Source organism: Pangasianodon hypophthalmus, chromosome 15 (genome assembly GCF_027358585.1).
Source record: "Pangasianodon hypophthalmus isolate fPanHyp1 chromosome 15, fPanHyp1.pri, whole genome shotgun sequence".
NCBI lineage: Eukaryota > Metazoa > Chordata > Actinopteri > Siluriformes > Pangasiidae > Pangasianodon > Pangasianodon hypophthalmus.
The window spans coordinates 19582804-19606310 of NC_069724.1; the positions used below are offsets into that span (position 1 = coordinate 19582804).

The 23507-nt window shown below is 37.7% G+C and overlaps 1 protein-coding gene across 1 annotated transcript; it reads right to left on the reverse strand.

Moving 5' to 3' along the window:
• Positions 1 to 336: 336 nt before the first annotated feature.
• npdc1a (neural proliferation, differentiation and control, 1a) lies at positions 337 to 21594 on the reverse strand. Its single transcript, XM_026929061.3, has 9 exons — positions 21334 to 21594; positions 10862 to 11011; positions 5252 to 5344; positions 4956 to 5141; positions 4400 to 4466; positions 3725 to 3809; positions 3465 to 3544; positions 2466 to 2565; positions 337 to 1568 (listed from the first exon to the last, which is right to left on the reverse strand). The coding sequence occupies exons 1-9, from the start codon at positions 21425 to 21427 to the stop codon at positions 1497 to 1499; spliced, it is 927 nt and encodes a 308-aa protein (XP_026784862.3). The 5' UTR covers positions 21428 to 21594; the 3' UTR covers positions 337 to 1496.
• Positions 21595 to 23507: the final 1913 nt, after the last annotated feature.

Genomic DNA, 23507 nt, shown 5'->3' on the forward strand with positions numbered 1-23507 from the left:
TTTAGTCTTGGGAAACATATCAACCAATGTGTCAACAACAACAGCATTTAAAACTTGTGGTGTTTCCGCAAATCAGAAACAAGGATGTCCTCTGTGTATGCAAGAAGCATCTTACCATGTGACTTTGCAGTTCATTAAACATTCAAGCAGAATATTTAGAGTATGGCATAGTGATGGTCCACATGGCACTGTAATCAGGAGTAGGAATAAATGTAATGTCTAAGATCTTAGTATGATTTGTGCCAAGACAAAGAAATGTGTTTATCTGAAATATTTTCTTCAAGAAATATTACTGCAAAAACATATCCATTTCTTAAACTGACCAGATAAGGCATGTACGGAACAATAAAGTTAAGTTTACTGATGATTTTTTGCTCATGGGCTGAACATTGAAAGATTTGCCCTAGCATACAGCATAACAGCAGTGGTTAATAATAAAATAAAACAACAAACCGTATGTATGTTGAAAATCGATTAAAAAAAATAAGTTTAAAAAAATGCAAAAATTTGTAGATTTCATTTTTATATATAATTCTGTGTAGAAAAGCATTTCCATCTTTGATGCTCATATTAGTTGATGGTGCTGTTTCCATGTCAGGGTTCAGCACAGCTTTGACTTTCAGCCAAGTCAAACAAAACGCCTCTTTAACAAGGTTATTTATTAATACTAAAGCGACTGGAGTATGTGACACCTCAGTGACACTTATATACACAAAAAGTCTGTTCATTATTCTATCTGAATAGAAGCCTACACATCAAGAGACAAAAGGGGCAAGTGTGAAAGAGAGAGGTAGACAAGAAAAGGATAACAGTGGAGAAAAACAGGTAGAAGAAAAATTCAAAGCCTTCAGATACCTATAAGAGAAGAGCACTACAGAACTGTAGAAAAGCGGCATAAAAACACGAAAGTGGCATTTTTTTCCTAAAAAAAAACATCTGAGCTCATCAGTGGTAAAGGTTATATTCATGAAATAACGTAGTATATGTGTGTAAAACACATTCATTCAAAATATGAGTGAAAGACTTATGAAGCAGCTTCACAGTAAAGACACAAATTACATTGAAAACTGAAAAAGGCATGTTAACTAATATCATAATCTGCACAAAAAATAAACGAGGGATGACTGACTGAAAAACAAGGTAAAATGAGGAACGTGCGGAGCCGTGCAGAGTTGAAGATTTTGTAGGCTGTCTGGGTGCACGGTGCTCATTAAGAGTGCATTAAGAGTTCATTTTCAACCGTTGCTTTTATTTTCATCCAGTCTTCATCCTCTTTCGGGTTTTGGTTTTTAATAGTACTTCCCTATTATATTTGTTCTGAGGAGCTGAGCTAATAAAAGTCATCAAGTCATTGTCCGGTGTTGGATATGTTTAGTTTGGGTGTGTGTTTTTATATGTATTAAAGGTGTGCAGGTATATTAGTAATACTCTCTCGAGTGAAAATGAAACTTCTGGATGTATTGTGCAGTGTGTGTTTGTCTGTGTAAGCATCCATGTCACTTGTGATTCCTTCCGTTCTGTAAAGAAGAGTCGTCAAACAGTGGATTCTTCACTTCCATCTCTCCAGTCTAGAGAAAACAGTAAAGCAATGGAAAATGAACAGAGCATTATTATTATTATTATTATTATTATTATTATTATTATTATTACTACTACTACTACATGTCCACTAATAATGAAATCATAATTAGATTCTGAACAGGTAACAGATTAAAGTGGTCACATAAACAACATGCTACGAAAAGTTGGATTTGAAGAAATGTAGTAAGGACACTTGGGTTTTAACAGGTTAATCAGGTTATTCAGTGCATGTGTTTATGGCAGTCTATGTTTTTTCATATACATGCATATGAATGCATAAACCTGAGGTTACTAGCTGTCAGTAGTCACCTCTCAAGGCAATTATGCTTCCTACCAACAGACAAAAAAAATGAACTTGACATCACTACTGGGAAATGTAGTTAAACTAATTAATAGTTTAATTACATTTAGGGCTAATTCATTATTAAGTGATACATGTACACCTTTTTTTCTGAAATTGATTATCCACTGAATTACTGAAGTGTGTACAAATACATTGCCAACCTCTGATTTTTTTTTTGCATGTGTCAGTTCATTTTGTCCATTTCTATTATTTTAACCTATATAGAATTTAGAGCTTTCTTTTCAGAAACTGTAAAACATATTGTACTACATGTCAGACAGGAAAAGAATAGAGAAGCTCACACACGTAATGACTCATACTTCAAGGCATAACAGGTTTCATGCACAATTTGTCTTCTTCTTAATCCAAGTAAGAGAATGCTGTAGTCTGTTTATCTAGAGATAGTCACACACTGAATTGCATGCCGCAGTCAGGGTGTCAGAACCGCAACTTGCCCACTGCAAATAGTGCACACTGTGAGCAGAGTGTCACCTCACTGTCACACATAGCCAAAAGCTAAACAAGGCACTTCTTTGCTTACCGGTGCAAGTCCAGGACACTCGTATACAGTGAAGTCTCCTTCTTCAGTTTCCTCATCTGATGGAACTCCAGGTTCAGGGACTTTGGGTTCAACTTTGTGTCTGTGTATTAACACACACAGGAAAACAAATGTCTGAAATTGCTGCAGAATTTCTGATTGGGGATGTCAGGTTTCTACCAAAATTTAAGTCCCCCTAACACACAGTAAGGCTGAATTCAATTCACTATATATGCTAACTACATAGGGTATAACATAATGGCATAGTGTTACATATATAATGCTGTAAAGAAGAGAAAACACCTTTGTCACATACACATTATAGCATAGTGAAATTCTTTTCTTTGCATATCCCAGCTGGTTAGGAAGTTGGGGTCACGATACGGCGCCCCTGGAGCAGAGAGGGTTAAGGGCCTTGCTCAAGGGCCTTAAGGGAGCTTGAAACCTGGATGTTCTGATCAAAACCCAGAGCCTTAACCACTGAGCCACTACTGCCCCAGGACTGAACTATAGCCAGTGAGAAAGTGTGACTCAAATAAGTGCAGAATAATAATTACTAACAATATAAACTAATAATATAAGGAAATGTATATTCTTTGTTTTTTATATTTAATTAGAAAACTTGTGGCTATTAAAAAAATGTGAAAATAAAATATTCCACAAATGACATGCATTCATTCAAAGCCCCTTTCTACATTATGAAATAACAGGAGTCACTTGATCAAAACGTTTTAGCAAATGTGTTTCAATTAATTAGGCGAATAAGTGTTTAACAAGAATTTGAATTTGTTTCAATGGTCCAAGTTCAGATGTTTTAATAAAAGCCATAACGCACGACTGATAAATGACATGTGCATGTGTGTGTGAGATCAAGTGAGAGCTGATGAAGATGCTTTTGGATGTCAGTCATGCTTTTGGATGTCAGTCATGCTTTTGGATGTCAGTCATGCTTTTGGATGTCAGTAATGCTTTTGGATGTCAGTAATGCTTTTGGATGCGTACTTTTCCATTGAGAGCATCTGTTGTTTCTGATGTTGGTAGTGATACATCTGAGCACTGTGAGCCAGCTTCTTGTCCCCCGACTGAAACAAAATCACAAAAAGGAAGTAAGAAAGAGGAAACAGACTCAACACACTCAAGGTTGAATGTTGGTTATTAAGAAGCAAATCTTTGACTTTAGCTTTAAAGCAAAAACTCTAAGAATCCTCTATCATAATGCACTTTAGTTATTACTACATCATCTCATTCCTGAGTAAACTTACTGAGTTGTTGTTAGAGGAATTGCTTCCCACCGCATGAAATGCAGGGTAATCCACTTTTGAAGTTAAATGGCTTTCCCTCTGTATCCTGCAGGGACAAAAAAAAGCACTAGAAACATTACAAATCTCAACACTTAATTCTAAAGATAATAATTTCTGTAAAAAAATACTGCTTTAGATGGGAAAAAGCCAAGCTTCCAATACATATATATGCACATTGCTCAGTTAAAAGGTACTTCTTATGGGTCAAAGACAGAGTGAGAGTATATTTCTGTCCGAAATTGTTAATATGCTTAAATATTACATATAATTTCTATAAAGGTGTTTAAAGGAAATTTAAGGTGAAAAGATCTGAACAACTACCTTATAATTCGAACATGTTTTCAAAAATCTAAATAGTAGTAAAAATTAATATTATTAAAACCATTGTACATGTAGTTCATTATTATTTTTTTGCTTTTTTAAAAGCCATTTAGTCTTTGAGGTTTTTTGACAATGTTGTCCATATTTAAATCATATATTAATGTTCCCAACAGAAAACATATATTTAATAAAGGCTGTGTTAAAAAGATGTGCTCCATGTTCAAATAGCCTATGTCAAGAAGTCATAAGTCTTAACCAAAATACAAAACAACAGTAAACAAATGTGAATTGCACAGATTGAGTGCTAGATCTTACCGAAACCAACAGACAGCAGCCACGATGAGAGCCACAGTCCCCAAAATGATGAATGCAGACATCATGACTGCTCAGAGTTAGACACAGACACACAGAGCAGAGACGGAGAGAGGTCAGTGGACACAAATCTACAGAGTGCGCTGTGCTTCTGGACTTGCTGCTACTATTTTTGTGGTTAGCTAAGCTAATTCATGACTGTAGCATGGGAGGAAAAAGGCTGGAAGGAACATTGATCAGCCATGAAATGAGTGTGCAGCCAAAAACAAAACAAAACAAAACAAAACAAAACAAAAAAAACACCACACTGCGGCTATGTGTCACGTTATGCCGAACTCTATAAATTACCTTTGAACATGTATATTTAAACCATTAAAAACTGTATGTACATTAATATACGCATCAAAATTATTTTATGTAGGAACCCCTTTTTCTGTGCCTTTAACCAGGATCTATAAATATGAATAAATACATGATTTAAAAAGGCCCTGCTACCTCTAAATCAACGGCTTACGTAAGTATTCAGCTACAGCTATGAGAGCTGGATGTGGATACGTACTAACGAGCAGGCCGTCTTCTGGAAAGGTCATGCTGGTGTGTTTACCACGGCCTGGAGCGTTCGTCTGAGCCACGGGGGGTTTGAAGGTTTGCTGGGTCGGGGTGGAGGGACTGTGTGTGACTGGTTTTACTGTACTCGACTGAGATGCACTCTTCAGTGTGGACTGACTCTTCGGCTTAGAAGAGTCTGCGAGAGAGAGTAAATGAGATAAAAAAAGAAAAGATGATGGCAAATAACACGCTAAGCGACTTGAAAAAGATAATATAGATATACTGATTGAAAGGGGCGACTCAAACCTGACTGCCTGACATCTGAGACTTGCTGCTTGGCAATGACTGAAGACAGGTAGTCAATTTGTTCATCGAGATCAGGAAGGGAAGCGTCTTTATCTAAGGAAACAAAAGCATCTAGATGTCACTTTCACTCTACACACAATGAACAGAGAATGAACTGAGAATGATTAGGGCTGGGCAAGATAATGATATGAGGATATGTGTGGCAGTCTGGGGAATCCCACCAGATGATACTGTAGCTGAATTCTGGAAAACAGCCAACATACCATACTTTGACAACACAACAATAAGTGCAAATGTTTATATTATGTAAGAATCCAGTTTAACCAACATGGTGGTAAATACAAATGCAGTCAATAAATAGCAGTTGCTTTTAGCCAATCGATGCATTGGTATTTCTCAGTGGAACTGCGATAAAATCTTTAAATGCAATTTTCTCCCTTTTTACTTAACCAGACTTACTGCTAGAACTTCAGCTGTGGGTGAAAGAGAAAACTTTCAGTTCCAGGAAGGCTGTAGTCTTCAGAACTTCATACAGTAGAAACTGTCAAAAAATTTTCCCAGGTCGTCCTAAATATAAATTTATATCAATACTGTGATATGTAACAGCATGCTTTACTGAGAGATCACAGGCTGTCAGTTCTTTAATAACACCAACCAAGTCCATTCTTACTCACTGTAACAAGTTGACTGAAATTTTTAATGATATTTTTGTACCAAAGGTTTTATTTTTATTGTCCCTCCTTGTGCCTATTGAATATTTTTTAGATGTTAAATAAAAATAATATTGAAACCATAGACTTGTGGGATTTTTTTTTTAATGCTCGAAAGCCTAAATATATGGTGGCCGGGAAAACCCTTTACATAGTCAAATTTTACTATATGAAATTCTAAAAACTAACTACAACCTTTCCTAACTGAAACATGTAGAATTTAAAGCAAGTAAAGTTCTAGCAATTTAAAAGTCTGGTTATCCCTACAAGTGAAAAAGGAGAAAATCGCATTTAAAGATTTCATTCCAACTGGGTGAAGGAGCATCACATGCATTTTGAGATTTTATCTGAATTAATTAGTCTTATGTCTATTTGGCTCTCACATAACGATAGACAACTTAATGAACAACTATAAATTATGAGTATCTATGAACAAGGTCTGACGTTCGCTGTGTGAAGAAACCACACTAAATAAATGTTTTTTCCGCTGTGTTTGATAAAGATAAAACTGCCTGCTTATCCAACACGATCTTTGCAGAAAGCAAGCCTAGGCAAAGGTGAAGAGAAACAACATGTAGTTCTGGTAATATATATATATATATATATATATATATATATATATATATATATATATATATATATATATATATATATATATATATATATATATTGTTTGTTTGTTTTTGTTTTTTTTTCTAAGAAATGGGGTCAAAGTTTGTTATGTTGTTAATCTTTTTTTTTTGTTTGGTTGTTTGTCAGAATCCAGCAATGGCAACATCTGATGGGTTTTCCCAGGCCACCACATTTTTAACATTATACTGTAAATGTCGTCATTACTGTTGGTTTTTCTGATGGATTTTTAAATAGATTAATTGTATCTCCTTGTTTTTCTTCTTTTCTCGTCTGTATGTCTGCCATTTTCTGTCCAATGTCTTAGTTCTTTGCAGTACAAATCCCAGTGTAGAGTAATTTACTACAAATGGCACTAAGTAAATGAGTGAATAAATAAATGATTCGATATTTTGGCCATACAACCCACCCTTACATGCGACACGGCTTGGAAAACCGCTCTTTCAACACTCAGACTCTCTGCCTGCCATCATTTCTGAGAAGTCTGAGTAATCCAGCTGTAACAGGATGATGCAAGAACTCTTATGCATTCATGTGACAATCTGTCAGCCTAAAAGAGAATGTGTAAGCCTTGGGGATGGAGTGTGTACTAGTGTGTGTCCCAAGAGAGTAAGAGTGTGCCGGCGTGCTGTTTGTTTGAGACGCTGTGAAAAGGAAACAAAAGAAGCGCATCATTTAATGGTACTGTTGGCCAGACAGTAAGCTGCATTCCAAGACTATGGAAGATCCCCTCCTGGCAACCAGCAGGAGAGTGTGTGTGGCCAAGCAGAGGGACACCGCAGGGGGCGAAGGCCTTCACACCAACCACCCCCTCTGGCTCTAGAGATTCAAATATCACTCTCTCTAACTTTCCAGGTCAGAACCGTTAATAACACAGTGACCAGAAATGTCTGCTTGATTCTCTGTATTACATGCCTAATATGATTCTGAGAAAATGAATCTTATACAGTGTTAAAGATAAAAAAAAATCTTTCACAGTGCTTGCACTTGCATTTACAGCAAAATGCTGCCCATGATTGCACTTTCAAAAAAGAAAGTGAGATCCAGTAGTGTGAAATGTCAAATGAAGATGGCTAGTTGCTCTGCAGTCCAGAAGGACAGCCATCTGGCTCCTATAACATGCCTGATATGGTGCCACAGCACTTTCACTGTCTGCTTTGTGACTCCCTGACCCCCCTCCATCAAGGCTGTATAGTGCACTCCTCAGCAGGTGTCAAAGGAGGTGGGCCATGCCATCTGTACCTCACGGGAGTGAAATGAAGCAGGAAGGACGAGTATGTGCTGCCAATAACGGAAATGACGATCTGTCCTTCTAACAAACTCTAAACAATGAGGATACATTATAGAGAGATGCTGAAGTGTAACAAAGTTTCCTCTGAACACTGCAAACACTCACACTCAAACTTAGAATTCCCAGCAGATGTGACACATAAGTGACACATTTTGCATACAACATTTTTATCAAGTAAACGGAAATGACAATGCTAATATGTACACCAGAGATAATACACAGGGCATGAGAAGAGTTGAGGTTGTTCAAGATTTAATTAGAATATATCACATGAGACAATCGGAGAGAGAACAAATAGCATTTGTCTATTTCCCCATGTTGGTGTTGTACGGTATCATTACAGCGTACAGTACTTCGTCTACAGCTATTCATCCTAATTTTACGGATTTCTATAGAGTTTGCGCTTCACCTATGCACAAAAATGAAAATTTAGATGTGGCCCATAATTAAAAAAAAAAAAAAAAAAATGTAAAAACAGCAGGATGTATATGGTTGCTTTTTACAGATCTATGTAAGTCGTGTGTCACATGAAGCTGTTGTGCAAAAAACCCACAAACATTTGAAAAAAAAAATTACTTACACACACACACACACACACACACACACACACACACACACACACACACACACACACACATATATATATATATATATATATATATATGTGTGTGTGTACAACAGATGTACAATGCCCTCTATTGGTCACTAAGAAAACAAATCTGGGAAATGCTGCTCTCACCTCTAACCTGGCTTGGGCTCAGTTTAACCAAAACTGTACTAATGAATCAGACAGGCCACAAAATGATCAAAATTCTGATCCGTTTCATTAAACTATAAAAAAGTGGACTGATATCATAACTATTTTTGTATGTCTCATACATGCTCCCCACTTTCTCTTGTACTATGTAATAAACTGCAAAAACAGGTTGGTTTGAAGGTCTAGTAGTCAATTCGTCTTATTTCGTACTAGTACAAATAAACTGGAAAATATGTACAACATGATAAAAAATATTTGTGTGAGCCACTGCATCAGCAATATGTGGCAGAGAAAACCTGTTTGGAAAACCGCAGTCCAGGTTAGGCAGCTTGTTTGCATTTACGTGGGCCGCCTGTCAATCTTTTTATGAACACTCCCCAAAGCCCCTTCACTCCGCCCCATCTCAATCTACCCTGAAAGGAAAAACATGACGGAATCTGGTTAGCACCTAGTGCAGCCAGATACTTTTACTCCTAGCAACAAATATGTCGTGCTTCCAAAAAACATGACAAAGAATGAAGTTAAAAACAAGAATTGGTAGCGCTTTTCCAAAATGGAGAAATGAATTACTGGTGATGGAGATGAAGCTGTGATGTAAACGCAATCTTTATAAAGCATTGGACTGTTTAAATTGCTGGCTTTACATAACCAATCAGGTAGATAAATGAGAAGGAATAAAAAATTTGTTCCAATGTTCCAGCTAGAGATATAGTCTTGACTTTAATAACTGGTGTAGAAAACCTAAACCATAATTGCATTCAGTGCAGAAAAGTGAAATAAATATGAATGCAAAAGAATTATCATTGGTTCTGTAAAACCTTGGTGCAATAAGATAGGACTGTTTTGTTTGGGTTTTTTTTTTTCATTCCTAAGGAACAGCCTTGCTAAAATGCACTGAAGGTTTGTAATGTTTACTTGATATAACTTACTCTTCCATAGCAAACAGCTTACCGCTTCACTCAAGGTTCACTCTCTAACCAAGCAACAAACATATTACAGCATATATACACACACACACAACAGACTTACACTGACGAGGTTACATTTAATTTAGCTATAAATGCACTGGAATTGGGACACAAACATCAAATTACATACAGAAACTTTTGCATTTGCAAAATTTGAAGTATAAATTATAGAAAGTAAATTTCAGTGCAGAGACTAAAAAGAACTACAGGAGAAAAATCTGCATTGCATTCCCCAATGCTCGGAGTATTTTGTAATGCATTAAAAGCATTAAATGGCAGAGATGGAAACAGTTTTATTCATCAAATCTGATGCTTTGAACACATCCAAGAATACTGGAAATATTTGTACAAAAAAGTTTTACAAAACTGAATGTGCTCTTTAGAACCAAACCTACATTATATGGACAAGGTTAGCCCCCCCTTTGCTGTTATAATAACCTCCATTCTTTTGGGAAGGTTTTCCACTAGATTTTGGAGAGTGGCTGTTGGGATTTGTGCCCTTTCAGCAAAAAGAGAATTACATTTCATCCCGAAGGTGTTCAGTGGGGTTGAGATCAGGGCTCTGTCCTGCTAAGATGGATTTGTATTAAACCTCCACTTTTATCAGACTGGCATACGTGGTGTTTCTTTTTCCTTTAGCACACTTAACACTTTCCTAAATATAAAATCAGTCATTTCTATAAATGTAATTATAAATTGAAATGTATTTCTGACAAAATGGCATATTCAGATTTTTGTGTGAGCTGTAGTGTAATGCTGGAAAAGCCTACAAGTCCCTAAATCACCAAATGCATTAAACACAAACATACAGATTTATTAAAAAACTGTAGATAAACGATAGGAGGTTGACTGGTTGACAGTTTTATTCTGTATATTTAACTTAATTTGAAAATTAGGAAAGCATCTTTAAAATAAGGGTTTAGTGTAGATGAGCAAGACTGCACCCATGTGGTAAAAGTGTTTCACTGCAATACTCTGCTCCCTTAACACTCAGTTAAATGGATGTGTCTGCCATTATGTAGATACTTAGAAAGAAAGAAAGAAAAAAAAAAAAAAAAAGTAGATGCAAGTCAGGACATCATCACTAATAATATTAACTTGTAGAAAAGCCACAGGCAGATTGACTGGGTAACAATGAGGTTAACAACATTTAACACAAATATCCTGATTATTTGGATACACTCCAGATTTCTTTTACTCGGCGTATGTTTAAGGTGTTCTCTGCATAAGCAAGTGTTTCTGAAGATTGCTTACTGTGATGAGAATGATGGCTGTTTGGATCTACACAGTGGCCGTCTTCATCCTCCTGCAGCGACGATACACACGGGCCGCAGTGAGAGGAACCAGGTTTGCAGAACTGACGGCCCGCTCTGGCACAGTCTATGTAGTCGGGGCAGTGTTTCACTGTGCCAGGAAACACACACACACACACACACACACACACACACACACACACACACACACACACACACACACAGAAAAGCCTATTAACAAATCTGTAAAAACAAGATGGGTAGTCAACAATCCCAGTGTATGAAAGGCACATTTTAATTCTGTAAACCAATTTTTATCCTACCTAAGCTGGCAACATGGAAACAGTTGTTGGCATTGTTTGTCTACTTTGCTCAATGCAATCAATCAATTTTAACCACTTTTTTTTCATTAAAAATCTTACTAAAAAGAATTTACCTAATAAATGCTTACATTATGCTTATATCTCTGTTATAGTTAACCTTACAATTCCACCTGCACAGCTGGTAAAATTATTATGCCCTCCCGTACTCTCATTAAACCCGTTGGTTTCATTTTCCAATCATTTTTTCTTTTTTTCATACTATCGGTTCTGGACGATGATGTAAATACATCTGTACCAAGTCTGCTCAACTGACACGATGAATAAACACATAAATAGTTCATAAATTTGTCTGCACCAAGCTTTGCTTCAAAAACAGCCTTCACTTCTCATACATTAAACCTGTTGTTTGACATCATGACAAGACACAATGGAATCAAACTTCATCTTATAAAGGTGAAGAAGACTGTCTTTAATAAAGCTTTTCCATAAAGCTCAGTATTGACTCGGACACCTGAGACACTCTTGTATTTGTCATTGCAGTTGTGTATGAGTAGGAGTTAATGTTCTTTGACAGACTGGCCCAAAACGAACACTATTTAAAGAACATATTTACCAATTTTATATTTAATAATTTCATAGGAGAAAAAAAAACTCAACCCTGAAAATGTTATTTTATTACGGATGTAACTGTGGTTCTATGGTCCCTGTACGTAACACCTGAATACCAAGATTTTCCCAACACAGTGACGTATAAAGCATTATTTGCTATATACTGCTGTCATGCTATATACAGCAACCAGTCCCTTAAACCTTATTGCTGAGCCAGAGCAAGTTTTCAATAACAAAGAACCCTGGCGAGGAGGAGATGCTCCCAGTAGAGTGGCAGGTCACAGTAGTAGCTGGGCGTCCAGCTATGTCTACAGGCTAAGGTGACGGCCTCAAAGAATAAAAGTTCCCTTATTATCCAGAGACAGACTGCCAGGATTTTTATGGAGATTTAGAAAGAAGGAGTGGGTAAATCAAGTGTGCTTAGCTATCCATGTGACTTGGAACTGGTTCTCTTTGTTTACAGAGGGAACTGCTCTGCAAACAATTGTAGAAAAGGAAATTAGATGCTATTGGAGCTGTTTTTATAATTCACTTCCTTGTCTTTTCCCCTCGCCATGTTATTGTTGTGTGATAGTATGTCTAATTTCCTTGTCAGAAGTCTCATAAGGACCAGTGCTTATACACATTTTAATGGAAAATTGCTATGTTTAATGTCTTACCTATGTTGTGCTGTTAATTGTCCTGATTTTAAAGGTTGTATGACCTTGGAGGTTTGATTTCGGTAGTAAAAACACTTTCTCAGCAGGTTAATGAGAAGCAAATGTGAAAGAACAGATGGAAAGCATTGGAGCTCAGACTCATTATTGATGGTCTAAACATCTGTAAACTTTGAAAACTGTGTTATATCTTATCTTTTAGTTCTTGCCCACATTGCTTATAGCTGTTGATGGTCTTCCTGTAGGGAAGGAAAGACAGGAAACTCTCACAATGGTCCAGTTTCCTGGCCGTGGTATCTTTCAACACTATATCACCAAACTCTGATTTCTTAATCAGACCAGTTTAGAAGATCTTTTCAAAAAATTGTGCTTTCTATTTTTTCTGTTGCACCACTGAATAAATTTCAGTTCTGTGTCTTGTGATGCATAAAACTACTCCATGCCTGATCTAGGAAAGGTAATGTTCCTGTTTTAGCTTAATCCTGCTTGTGTGTGCTGGAATGTACTGCTAACAATGCTTACTGGCACACTTGGTTAATGATTACTGGGACAGGAACACGTGGTTCAAACAGAATATTCCTTCTTTCTCCTTCATAGTTATCTTCATGTTGTGTCATTTTGCTGCCTTGGTGCCAAAAGGAGTTTTTTTGTATGTATTTTTGTAAGAGTGTTCAATATAAGTTCATTATAACCAACACAGAATGCTTTGAGTTGAAAGAATAGCTCAGCCAAAAAGTAAAGTTAAAACAAGGACACCTAAAGATAGCAAAAACATCACATGGTCTGATGAATCGCGATTTCTGCTGAAATATAAAGATGGTAGGGTTAGAATTCGGCATCAACAGCATGAATCCATGGACCCAACCTGCCCTGTGTCAGTAATGGTGTGGGGAATGTTTTCACGGCACACACTGGACCCCTCCTTTTATGGACACAATTTACCCATCTTATAATGGCTACTTCCAGCACGATAATGCACCATGTCACAAAGTTGTCCAAGACTGTTTCCATGAACATGACAGTGAGTTCTGTATACATTACTGACCTTCCTACTCACAAGATCTGAATTCAATAGAGCACGTTTTGGATGTGATAGAATGGGAGATGCACAGCATGAATGTGTAGCTGACAAATCTGCATGACAAATCATGTCAATATGGACTGGAATCTCAATGGAATATTTTCAACACCTTGTGGAGACCATACCAGGAAGAATCGAGGCTGTTCTGAGAGCAGAGGGGATCTTACCCAGTATTAGCAGCAGATCTTACCCAGATAAATGCCGATTAGAGGAGTTGTTGATGTCTTACTGGTCTACTAAACTGATTTTTTTTGGGTCTCATTACCTAAAATGCGTTTGGCACCTATGTAATTGGTAGTTGGCGTTATTGGTACTTTTATTGGTACTTCTTAAGTTCAAAATCTTGGGAGACCTGAGTGACCCGGTTAATGTTACACCACTGCAGCATCAAAGAGGTCCATCATATTTCTGTTTTTTAGCGACCTCTTTGCTCTCTGAATTGCAGGGATGCTGCAATCTACACAATCAAAGGAGGACACAAACAGGAGGAACTATAACCGCATGCGTGACTGTGAGACAGATGGGGTCGTGCAGCATTGTTGCTGTGTGGGCAGGGGACACGTGAGTAATCAGTGATGACTAGATCTCTCCGAAGGTCAGCGACGGAAAGCCAAAACCTTTTCAGATTTAAGAGCACAGCTTGGTTCTGGAGATGTGTATGCCAACATCCTATCAACCGATTACAAATACCAATTACATCATCTTCACACTGGCACAGGATGGCACACGGCTCACCCGGCTGGAGGTGGGCAGCATAGCATGTTGTACATCACACGAACACACTCGTTCTCTTAATCAGTCTGTCAGAGTTATGTCCTCCTGTCCCATCTGCTGATGTGTAGCTACTGGGACAGGAGTGAGGAGGCACAATTTCATTCAAGGGGTGAAAGACTAATAGTGGTTATCCACTGGCCAGTGCAGCCAGCCATAGCTTGATAAACTAACCATTTTTGGCGGCTGGGGTGCAGGTGAGCGCTGGATGTGAAGCAAGTGACCAGGGTGTCACACTGTGGTCCGTCATTTTGTCAATGGTTTCACCACCAAGTGAGCCCAAGTATTACTTTTGGTTTCTTATTCACTATGTTTGCTCAATATGTAAGGTGTAATGTGCATGACATGCACAACAGAACATTATTTGAGTTTTACTGATACTACACCGAGCTAGGACTCACAGCTCCAGGATCTGGGGTTCAAACTCAGGTTGCTGTCTGTGCGGAGTCTTGCACGTCCCCCCAGTGGTCTCACAGGTTTCCTCTGGGTTCTCCAGTTTCCTCCCACTGCCCAAAGCATGCAGGCAGGTGGTTTGTTTATGATAAATTACCCACCGGTGTGAATAATCAAGGCGTACACTCTTGCATTGCTCCCGGTGTTCTCGGCATAGGCTCCGTATTCACCATGACCCTTACCAGGATAAGGCACTTACTCAAGGTAAACGAATGAATGTACAGAGGTAATACTGTGAAAAACTGAAGCACAGCTTTAGAAACATATATGAACATGGGAATTGCCCATACAAATGAGCATGATACAAATGTCTAATATATAATCATCAAATTTAATTACTGCTCTTCATTGTATGGTATAAACATTAATTAATAACCATCACTGGTTAATAAAACAAGGCACTGTCCATCAGCCCACATTTTTTTCTGTTGTGTATGTGTAATCTTAAACAGTTTTATCATTTCTGGGACATGTTACTGTGTTTTTCAGTGTCGTGTTTCTCACACAGCATTATCGTTATGTTTGTGTATGTGTTGATGGTAAATTTGAAGGGGGGTGGTTCTGATCCCTGAGATAATGAACTCTGAGTTAATAAGCAAAAATAATTTAATTTTACACAATTTGACCCTCACTCAAATTCATTCATCAATAAATTACCAAAACAGAAATAATCAATCTTCTGGGAATTACACAGAATGGTTGAGCCTCAGGAATCAAAGAACATCAGGAAAATTACAACAACCACATAGCTTATACATTAAAAATAACATTTACCATTAAATTGTTCTTGTCTGTCTTCTTCTTCTGTCTTCTGATTCTGATGAGGACATCAGAACAACTATCACAGTATGAGAACATGAAAAAAGACAAGGACTTAAAGGGCAAGGCCAGCTCAAGTAGCATTTTATCTCTATGCCACTGCTGCTTAAAGAACAGCTCTGTCTGTAAACAAAGGAAACCAGTTTTAGATCACACAGGCTTCATTTACCCACTCCCTTTCTCCTTGTGCCAGAAACCTAAGACTACTTCGATCCTTCTGGGAAATCTCATGCAACATCTTTTTTCCCCTCACACTGTTGTGTTTCTAAAACCAAGTCTGCTTGAACTACAGATAGACTATATGGCCAAAAGTTTGTGGACACCTGACCATCATACCAATATGTGGTTCTTCCCCAAACTGCTGCCACAAAGTTGGAAGCACACAACTGTATAGGATGGTTCTGCATGCTGTAACATTAAAATTTCTTCACTGGAACTAAGAGGCCCAAACATGTTCCAGCATGACAATTCCCCCCGTGCACAAAGCGAGATCCATGAAGACATGGTTTGCCAATGTTGGTGTGGAAGAACACGAGTGGCCTGCACAGAGCCCTGACCTCAACCCCACTGAACACTTTTGGGATGAACTGGAATTCCGACATGCCCCAGGCCTCCTCACCCAACATCAGTACCTGATCTCACTAATGCTCTTGTGGCTGAATGATCACAAATCCCCACAGCCACGCTCCAAAATCTAGTGGAAAGCCTTCCCAGAAAAGTGGAGGTTATTTATAACAGCAAAGGGGGAATAAATCTAGAACGGACTGTTCAAAAATCACATATAAGTGTCCACAAACTTTTAGCTATATAGTGTAGATGGTTAATTGGTAGATGGAAGACCATGGTGACACATTCTTTTGTTTTTCCATAGAGAGGTGGACAGGTTTAATCAAGTAGCTCCTAAGCAGTGAAACTGTTTTATTGACCAGAGATAAATGTATGTTGTTGCACTTTCCTAACATATTCTACGTGGTTATGATGGCCAGTTGCTGTATCTTCTGTTTCAAGTCAGTCAAACTGCTTCTTTATAGAATCAGAGTTTAGAGACTTTGCATAGATTACCTTGTAGCTTAACAACTAACTACTACTCACTCAACAACGATTTAAACATCTAGCATTGGTTAATGTAATTGTGGTTATGTTGCTTAGTTGCAGTTTAGTGTGGCAAGCACTGGCTATGAAGTGGAGGGAAAGTTATGGAGAAAAAGCGGGTAATGAGTGATTGTCTACACCTGTATATGGTTTACAGCAGGCTATTTATGTGCTTTTTTTATTCTCAGTCAGACAACAGAGAGAGAGAGAGAGAGAGAGAGAGACAGAGCTGACCATACCTGCACTGAGCCGAGCAGTGGGTCACTGTGATAATTCTTTTTTATACATGTGATCCCCAAGTCCCCAATTTGATCACCTGCCAATTCCCAAACACCAGCCAGCTCTCCCTAATCACAAGATGGCTAGCCACCAGGGAGGATGAAGGCTAACACGTGCTTCTTCCGAAACACGTGAAGGCAGCAAACCACATCTTTTCAAACTGCTGCTCATGCTGTGTCACAGTGCTGCGTAACACCTTTGGGAAAAGTGCTATCAGCCCTCTTCTGAATACATGATCATTTTCTGTTGCACCACTTGAGAGCCATTTGATTTGGTTTTATTGTTGTTTTGTGTGTGTTTACATGAGAGTGCCAAAAGGCATAGCATTGAAAAATGCAAAACTAATAAGAGAGAAATATATTCTTTTTCTCCTGCCTCTTTTGTAGTCATGCTTTACCCCATTAACAAGGGCTTTCACAGTCAAGGAATCCATGAAATTTTTTTTTTTTTTTTTTTTTTTTGTTGTGCCTGCTTAATGTAGGACATGATGCTGCAGGACGTATCTAAGATGTAAGATGTATGCATCCAAAAACTCTGAACAACTCAGATCTGAGTTGAGTTACTGCAGGTCAAGACCATTGGCTTTTGGAGATTTTTGTTTATCTAATTCAATAATGATTTTTTTTTTTTTTAAACTTTCTACAAAGAACTCTTTTGCCCTGCACCTACAGTTTCATTAGAAGAAAATATCTTACACAAAAGTTCCAAAGGCAATAAAAGGTATTATTATCACCAAGAATAACATTAATGACTTATTCAGGGCTCTAAAACGTTTAATAGTGATGAATACATGGCAGGCCATTTGTAAGATCATTTGAATATGTATATTCTGCTGCATTAAAACATTTGATTTGCCTGCAAAAATAATCAGCACTCAAACATCAACGAAGTTACTATAAGTGAGGTATAAGGAGGTTACGCAGAAACATTTAATCAAAACACAATGTTATAGAAAGGTCCTATGATAAAACACAATGCTGTGTTTTACAAAAAAAAAAAAAGTTAGATTATTATTAAAAACGGTGCAACTTCATTATTGCACCAAAGGACGTGGAAGAAACTCGAATGACGACAATCCAGAAGCCTACCATATGTCTCAGTTCCAGCAAATGATCCGGTCTGACATCAGGTTTACCTTATAGGTGTTCCTCCAGAAAAGATCAATAGAACAGCATGCAATGAACTTATAAAACTGTGTGTACTCAGCAATGCTGTAAGACACGGATGGATGTTTGATGTACATCATTTAAATGTTTGAACATGGCTGGAATGGATCTCAGTGTTCATGTGGGAGTGTTTATAAAAAATTAACTATAATACACAGAAACCATGGCCACTACAGCACAGCAGTGGGTAAGGATTAGGATACAGCTGTTCTCGTCTCACGGTACAGGCTTTATCAGCAGTATGACGCAGTGCTGACTTTTTCCTTTTTCTCCCCTCCTCACGGCTTAACTTTTTCCAAAAGAAGGTTGATATTTGCATGGAAAAAGCAAATGAGTTATTCATTATCACACCTTACAAATGCCTACAGCCAAACTCGCCAGTGAGTCAAGCCTTCCAGGACCGTTTAGAGCTGGAGAGGATTAACTAAGCTTACAGATCAACAAAACAGTGGTGGGACAATCCAGAGGGATTTACTTTACAGTCCTAAACCAGAGGCACAGTTTCGACAGATTAGTATTGCAGACATGCCTGTGTGATACCAACATGACAAAGTTTGATATAAAAATCAACTTTCCAGCAGTATATTGCCAAAATATGGTAAAACACATAACTGAAAGATTCAGTGTTTGAAAGTAGGGTCAAGTATGTTTAAGACGGCTCAAAGTAAAATTTTTAGAATTCAGGAACTCGACTCCTATACTCCTAAGCCTAATAATTGGAGTAATAAACAAAATTTTTTTAGCCTTGAAATCAAAATTGGAGTTTCAGACCTTTTTGTATCTGTCCCTTAGAGTTACGGACACTAATACTGCATTATATCTAGCAAAAAAAAAAAAAAAGTTTTGATGATATTGTTGTTTTAATTTTATAGTTCGGGGAAAACTGAATGAGCCATACTAATCTTGTGATGTACTTCATGTTTAAGATTTACTTCTGGGATTAACTTCTATTCCTCACTTAGAGTTGATTAGGGAAGTTATATAAAACATTTAACCTCCAGCTGTTAACTAAGAATTTTTTTTTGTCTTTTTCTATAGCTCTTTTTCCCCCCAAGATATGAATGGGCAAAATTAAAATTGAGCTTTTTTTTTTTTACCCCTCCATGCGTCCAAGAACATTTTAAATAACATGAAAAATGAACGTATGCAATGACTAAGCGAGCCCAATATCAACCCTGCTTTCACATTTCCACAAAGCTGAAGTATCTGACACTGTAGCTTCTGAATCCTTAAATGTTCTAAAAATATTAAACAAAGATAAATGGCATATCCACTCTGGCAGGAGGAACATTCTGTGCAGCACATGTCATGTTCTGTCTGCTCTAAAGAGCAAAGGATTTCTTCTTATTAAGGTTAATCTAATCTCAGATCGATTTGGCTCTCTCATTCAAGAGAAGAGGATGCAGACGCAGACAGATGGAGCAGAGGCTCGAAAAGAGATGACGGGAAAATCCAGCTGTTAAAGCTTATGAAGATTAAGATGGAGGGTGCGTATGAAAGAGCGAAACAGAAAGCGATAAAATACACAACAGGATAATCTCTCCTCTCTTAATCCGCATCTCACCGCAGAAACAGCTCACTGATTATATGAAATGCAAAATGTACTTTAGCTACTGAAGCAGAATAAATCCCAGAAATATAAACGAGCCTGAGATGGACATGATTTAGGTCAAACTTCAACACTAAATCAAATCTTCTGCGAAATATAAAAGCATTCACCTGGACAGTAAAAACATGCATTGTTCAGAATGAAAGTTAGATAATTAGTGTGACTGTTTAAAAAAAAATATTATGGCCAAAAATTGTATTAATTGTATTAAATTATTATTATCTTTATTATTGTTTTATTCCTCTTACACCACAGAAATTTGCCAGTGATTACATTTTTTATTAATTAAAGAATGATGCATACTTTTTATCCAATTACAGTTACATTTAATGTTGTGGAACGTCCAGAAAACAAGTGAGTTCCTTGCATTATCCACTAACGTTATCACAGCTATAAACGGTTGTTCCCTCACCAGTCTCTGTTTCCTCGCTTTTAAAAATTTTTACTGAGAAGCCGTTGTGAAGACTTTCCTGTGTTGGGTAAACTTAGTTGGAGCTTTACCTCTGACTGTTACAAAGCTCTAACACTGGAGACTCCTTCCAAAAATGCTAAAGAAATGCCTCCTCACAGAAAACGTCACCATGTCAATTAGGGGTGGGCGATAGGATTCTAAAAATAGTTGATCCTTGATACGACTTACTGAGTCGCAAATATTTTTCTAACACTGCCATTCCTCAGTACACAGAGTGCCAAGAGAAGTACAATAAAAAACAAAACAATAAAACATGAATCACTGATTTAAAAACAACAACGCGCAAGCGGAGTGCCGCCACCCCTCAAAGTGTACGCAAAACACCAGTCCCATTCACAAGGCGTGGGATTTTCTCATGATAAAATTACGTTGTGAGAAAATATCACAAGAAAACAACTTTGTCATGTCGGGACTGTGAGAAAACAACTTTTGATTACGTCGAGCTCGCGAGAAAACAATTTTTTGTTACGTCGAGCTCGCGAGAAAATTTTTTTGTTACGTCGAGCTCGCGAGAAAACAACTTTTGGTTACGTCGTGAGAAAACAAATTTTCATTACGTAGTGTTCGCGAGAAAACAACTTTTTATGTCGAGCTCACAAGAAAACAACTTTTTTTATGTCGAAATCATGAGAAAACAACTTTTTGTTACATCGAGATCACGATAGAATTAAGTCGATATCACAAGAAAACAAGAAAGAAAAAAAATTATAATGCATGGCCTCTTAGGGCTTCTGTAATTCTAAGTCTTCCTTCTTCACTTAACATATTTTGATATGCAAATGAGCATGATGATTCAATCGACAGACAAATTCATTTATGACGTCACCTGGAGACTTGGCGCATGGATTAGCTACTTTCTCCTGAAAAGAGCACTGTTTCTTACACAGCAGCCTGTTTCTTTAATCTGATGAAATGTATTCGAGGGAAGAAAACACATGAATTTCAATAGCAACCAAAATGTTTTTTTTAATGTTTCAGTTCCACAGGGAACATTAGTGTGGAAAATAAATAAAATAAATAAATAAATAAAACTTTTCCTCTGTCCACTTTTTTTAGTGTTTATTTGAAGTAAACGGAAATAAACTCGAGTAGCTTGTCTAAAACATCCCGCCTGCGCGCTCGGGGAGAGCACACCGAGCTTACCTGGAATGCTAGCGCTAACCGCGGCGAGAACAACGCCGAACAGCAGCGCGGCGGAAAGCCGCTCCAGCGTCCTCCTGGGGAGAACAAGCAGCATCCTCGAGTCCACTTCTCACGCTAATGCAGCACAGAAGAGCCGAGACGTGTCATTACGCCATCCTCCTCAGGCTGAACCGCACAGACGGAGAAATCTCCTTGGACCAGCCAGTAACTCTGTCACTCCGCTAAACCTGTCACTCTGAGCCAGTCTAAACCGCTGTTAGCTGTTCTAAAGATAGCAGGGACCTGGTGGGCGGGGCTAATGTTTATTGACAGGCGATGGACGTCCCACACTGCATACTAAAGTAGAATACTAATGGTGCGTTCAAGTGTTGAGGGAAAGATCGTGTTTACGAGTTGAACGCACATGAACGCCAGCACAAAGTCGTAATTACGAGTGGGAAACTCGGGATTTTCTTTGAGCTCCGAGTTTCTGAGTTCTGGGGGCGTGTCAGTAAGAAAACAGTGGAATCAACAGATGCAGTGTCTGTAGTTGATGGTAAATGAGTTGATATTTAATGCATATTTAGCAGTGACAGCGTGTCTCTGTCAGGCTTTTTATTATTATTATTATTATTATTATTATTATTATTATTTACAATAAAACAAGTTTTTTTCCTGCAAAAAATACGATAGCATTGTACATTTACGATATAATATATAATGATAAAGTTTATAGTGGCTTCATAAATTGATTAGCATAAACATAAAAAAGCAAAACGCACCTGGTCGCATTCTTTGTTCGTCATTTTCTAGAAGTAGAGTTAAAAAAACACCTCGCTGTATTTTTTTGTAGTTAATTAAGACCATCTTGCTCCGACCCAAGTGACTTGAACGCACCTGACGTCGTAATTACGACTTGCCAACTAATAAATACGAATTTCCCAGGAGCACTTGAATGCACACTAAATAGTAGTCATCTTACGTACTATAGCCTATAGCTGTATTCAAAACACACGTGCTTGAATGCTATAAAGTTGCTTTTTCCACCTGTCTTTGCATTCTGATACATAAGCTTTGGAATTACACTCAGCATGGAGGCTGTTACGGTCTCCTTAGAAAAGCAAAAATCTGAAAAACTAGTATGTGAGGCTTTAGGAGGCGGGATACGTAAGATGATGACGCAGTGACGCTGAATGGGCGTGTCCTCAGGTGAGAGGAAAATGATGCTGATGTAAGGTGCAGAGTGAAATAAGTGTAACCTTTGTGCAAAAAGCAGCAGAACCATACAAAACCCACACTACAAATTAAGCTACTACCAAAATATATAACATCATAGTACATAATACATAACTTCTTAATCACATGCTATGGCCGTCACAATCATCAGATCTCATCTCAGCTTGTAACTAATTACAATCAGATTGTAATTATTTTCACATTATCATAAGACACAATATTGCTTTCACACTTTGCAACAGGTGATCACAATGTTAATGTTTTATATGACGTCATTTCGATGTCATCACTGTAGGCTGATGTCACAATATGGTTTCTAATCTCTGCAGCATGTGATCACAATCGTAATGTTTTTCATTATGACGACATTTTGATCTAACTGTAGGATGATGCCAATATGGCTTCAACACTGCAGCACGTGATCACAACATTACTGTATTTCATTACGATGTCATTTTGACATCTCTGTAGGATAATGTCAAGTTAGACCTCAACACTTTGCACCAGGAGATAAGGTTTTTCATTATTATGTCCTTTTAATGTCAGTGAAGACTGATGTCACAATATGGCTTCTAAGCACAGGATCACAATGTTAATGTTTTTTCATCATGATGTTCTTTTGACATCGGTGTATTATCATGTTACAATATGGCTTCTCACTTTGCACCATATGATCTCAATGTTAATGTTTTTCATTATGATGCCATTTTGACATCATTATAGGATGTGACTTTGCTCCCTTGTTTTTTTCTTCCTTGGACACCCTGCCATGGATCCTGAAGTATTGTTGGGATTTGAACTCAACCTCCAGACAACAGGGAGAATGACATTTTGATGTCACTGTAGGATGATTCCACAATATGGCTTATATCACACATATCACAATTTTAATGTTTTTTGATTATGATGAAATTTTAATGTCCCTCTTAATTGATGTCACAGTATGGCTTTTACACTTT

Coding starts and splice junctions, on each gene's coding strand:
- npdc1a (XM_026929061.3), bottom strand. CDS start 21,427: ATGCTGCTTGTTCTCCCCAGGAGGACGCTGGAGCGGCTTTCCGCCGCG. Junction 5,142..5,251: donor CTCAGATGTCAGGCAGTCAG/GTTTGAGTCGCC, acceptor TCTCTCTCGCAG/ACTCTTCTAAGCCGAAGAGT. Junction 2,566..3,464: donor CAGATGCTCTCAATGGAAAA/GTACGCATCCAA, acceptor GTTAATACACAG/ACACAAAGTTGAACCCAAAG.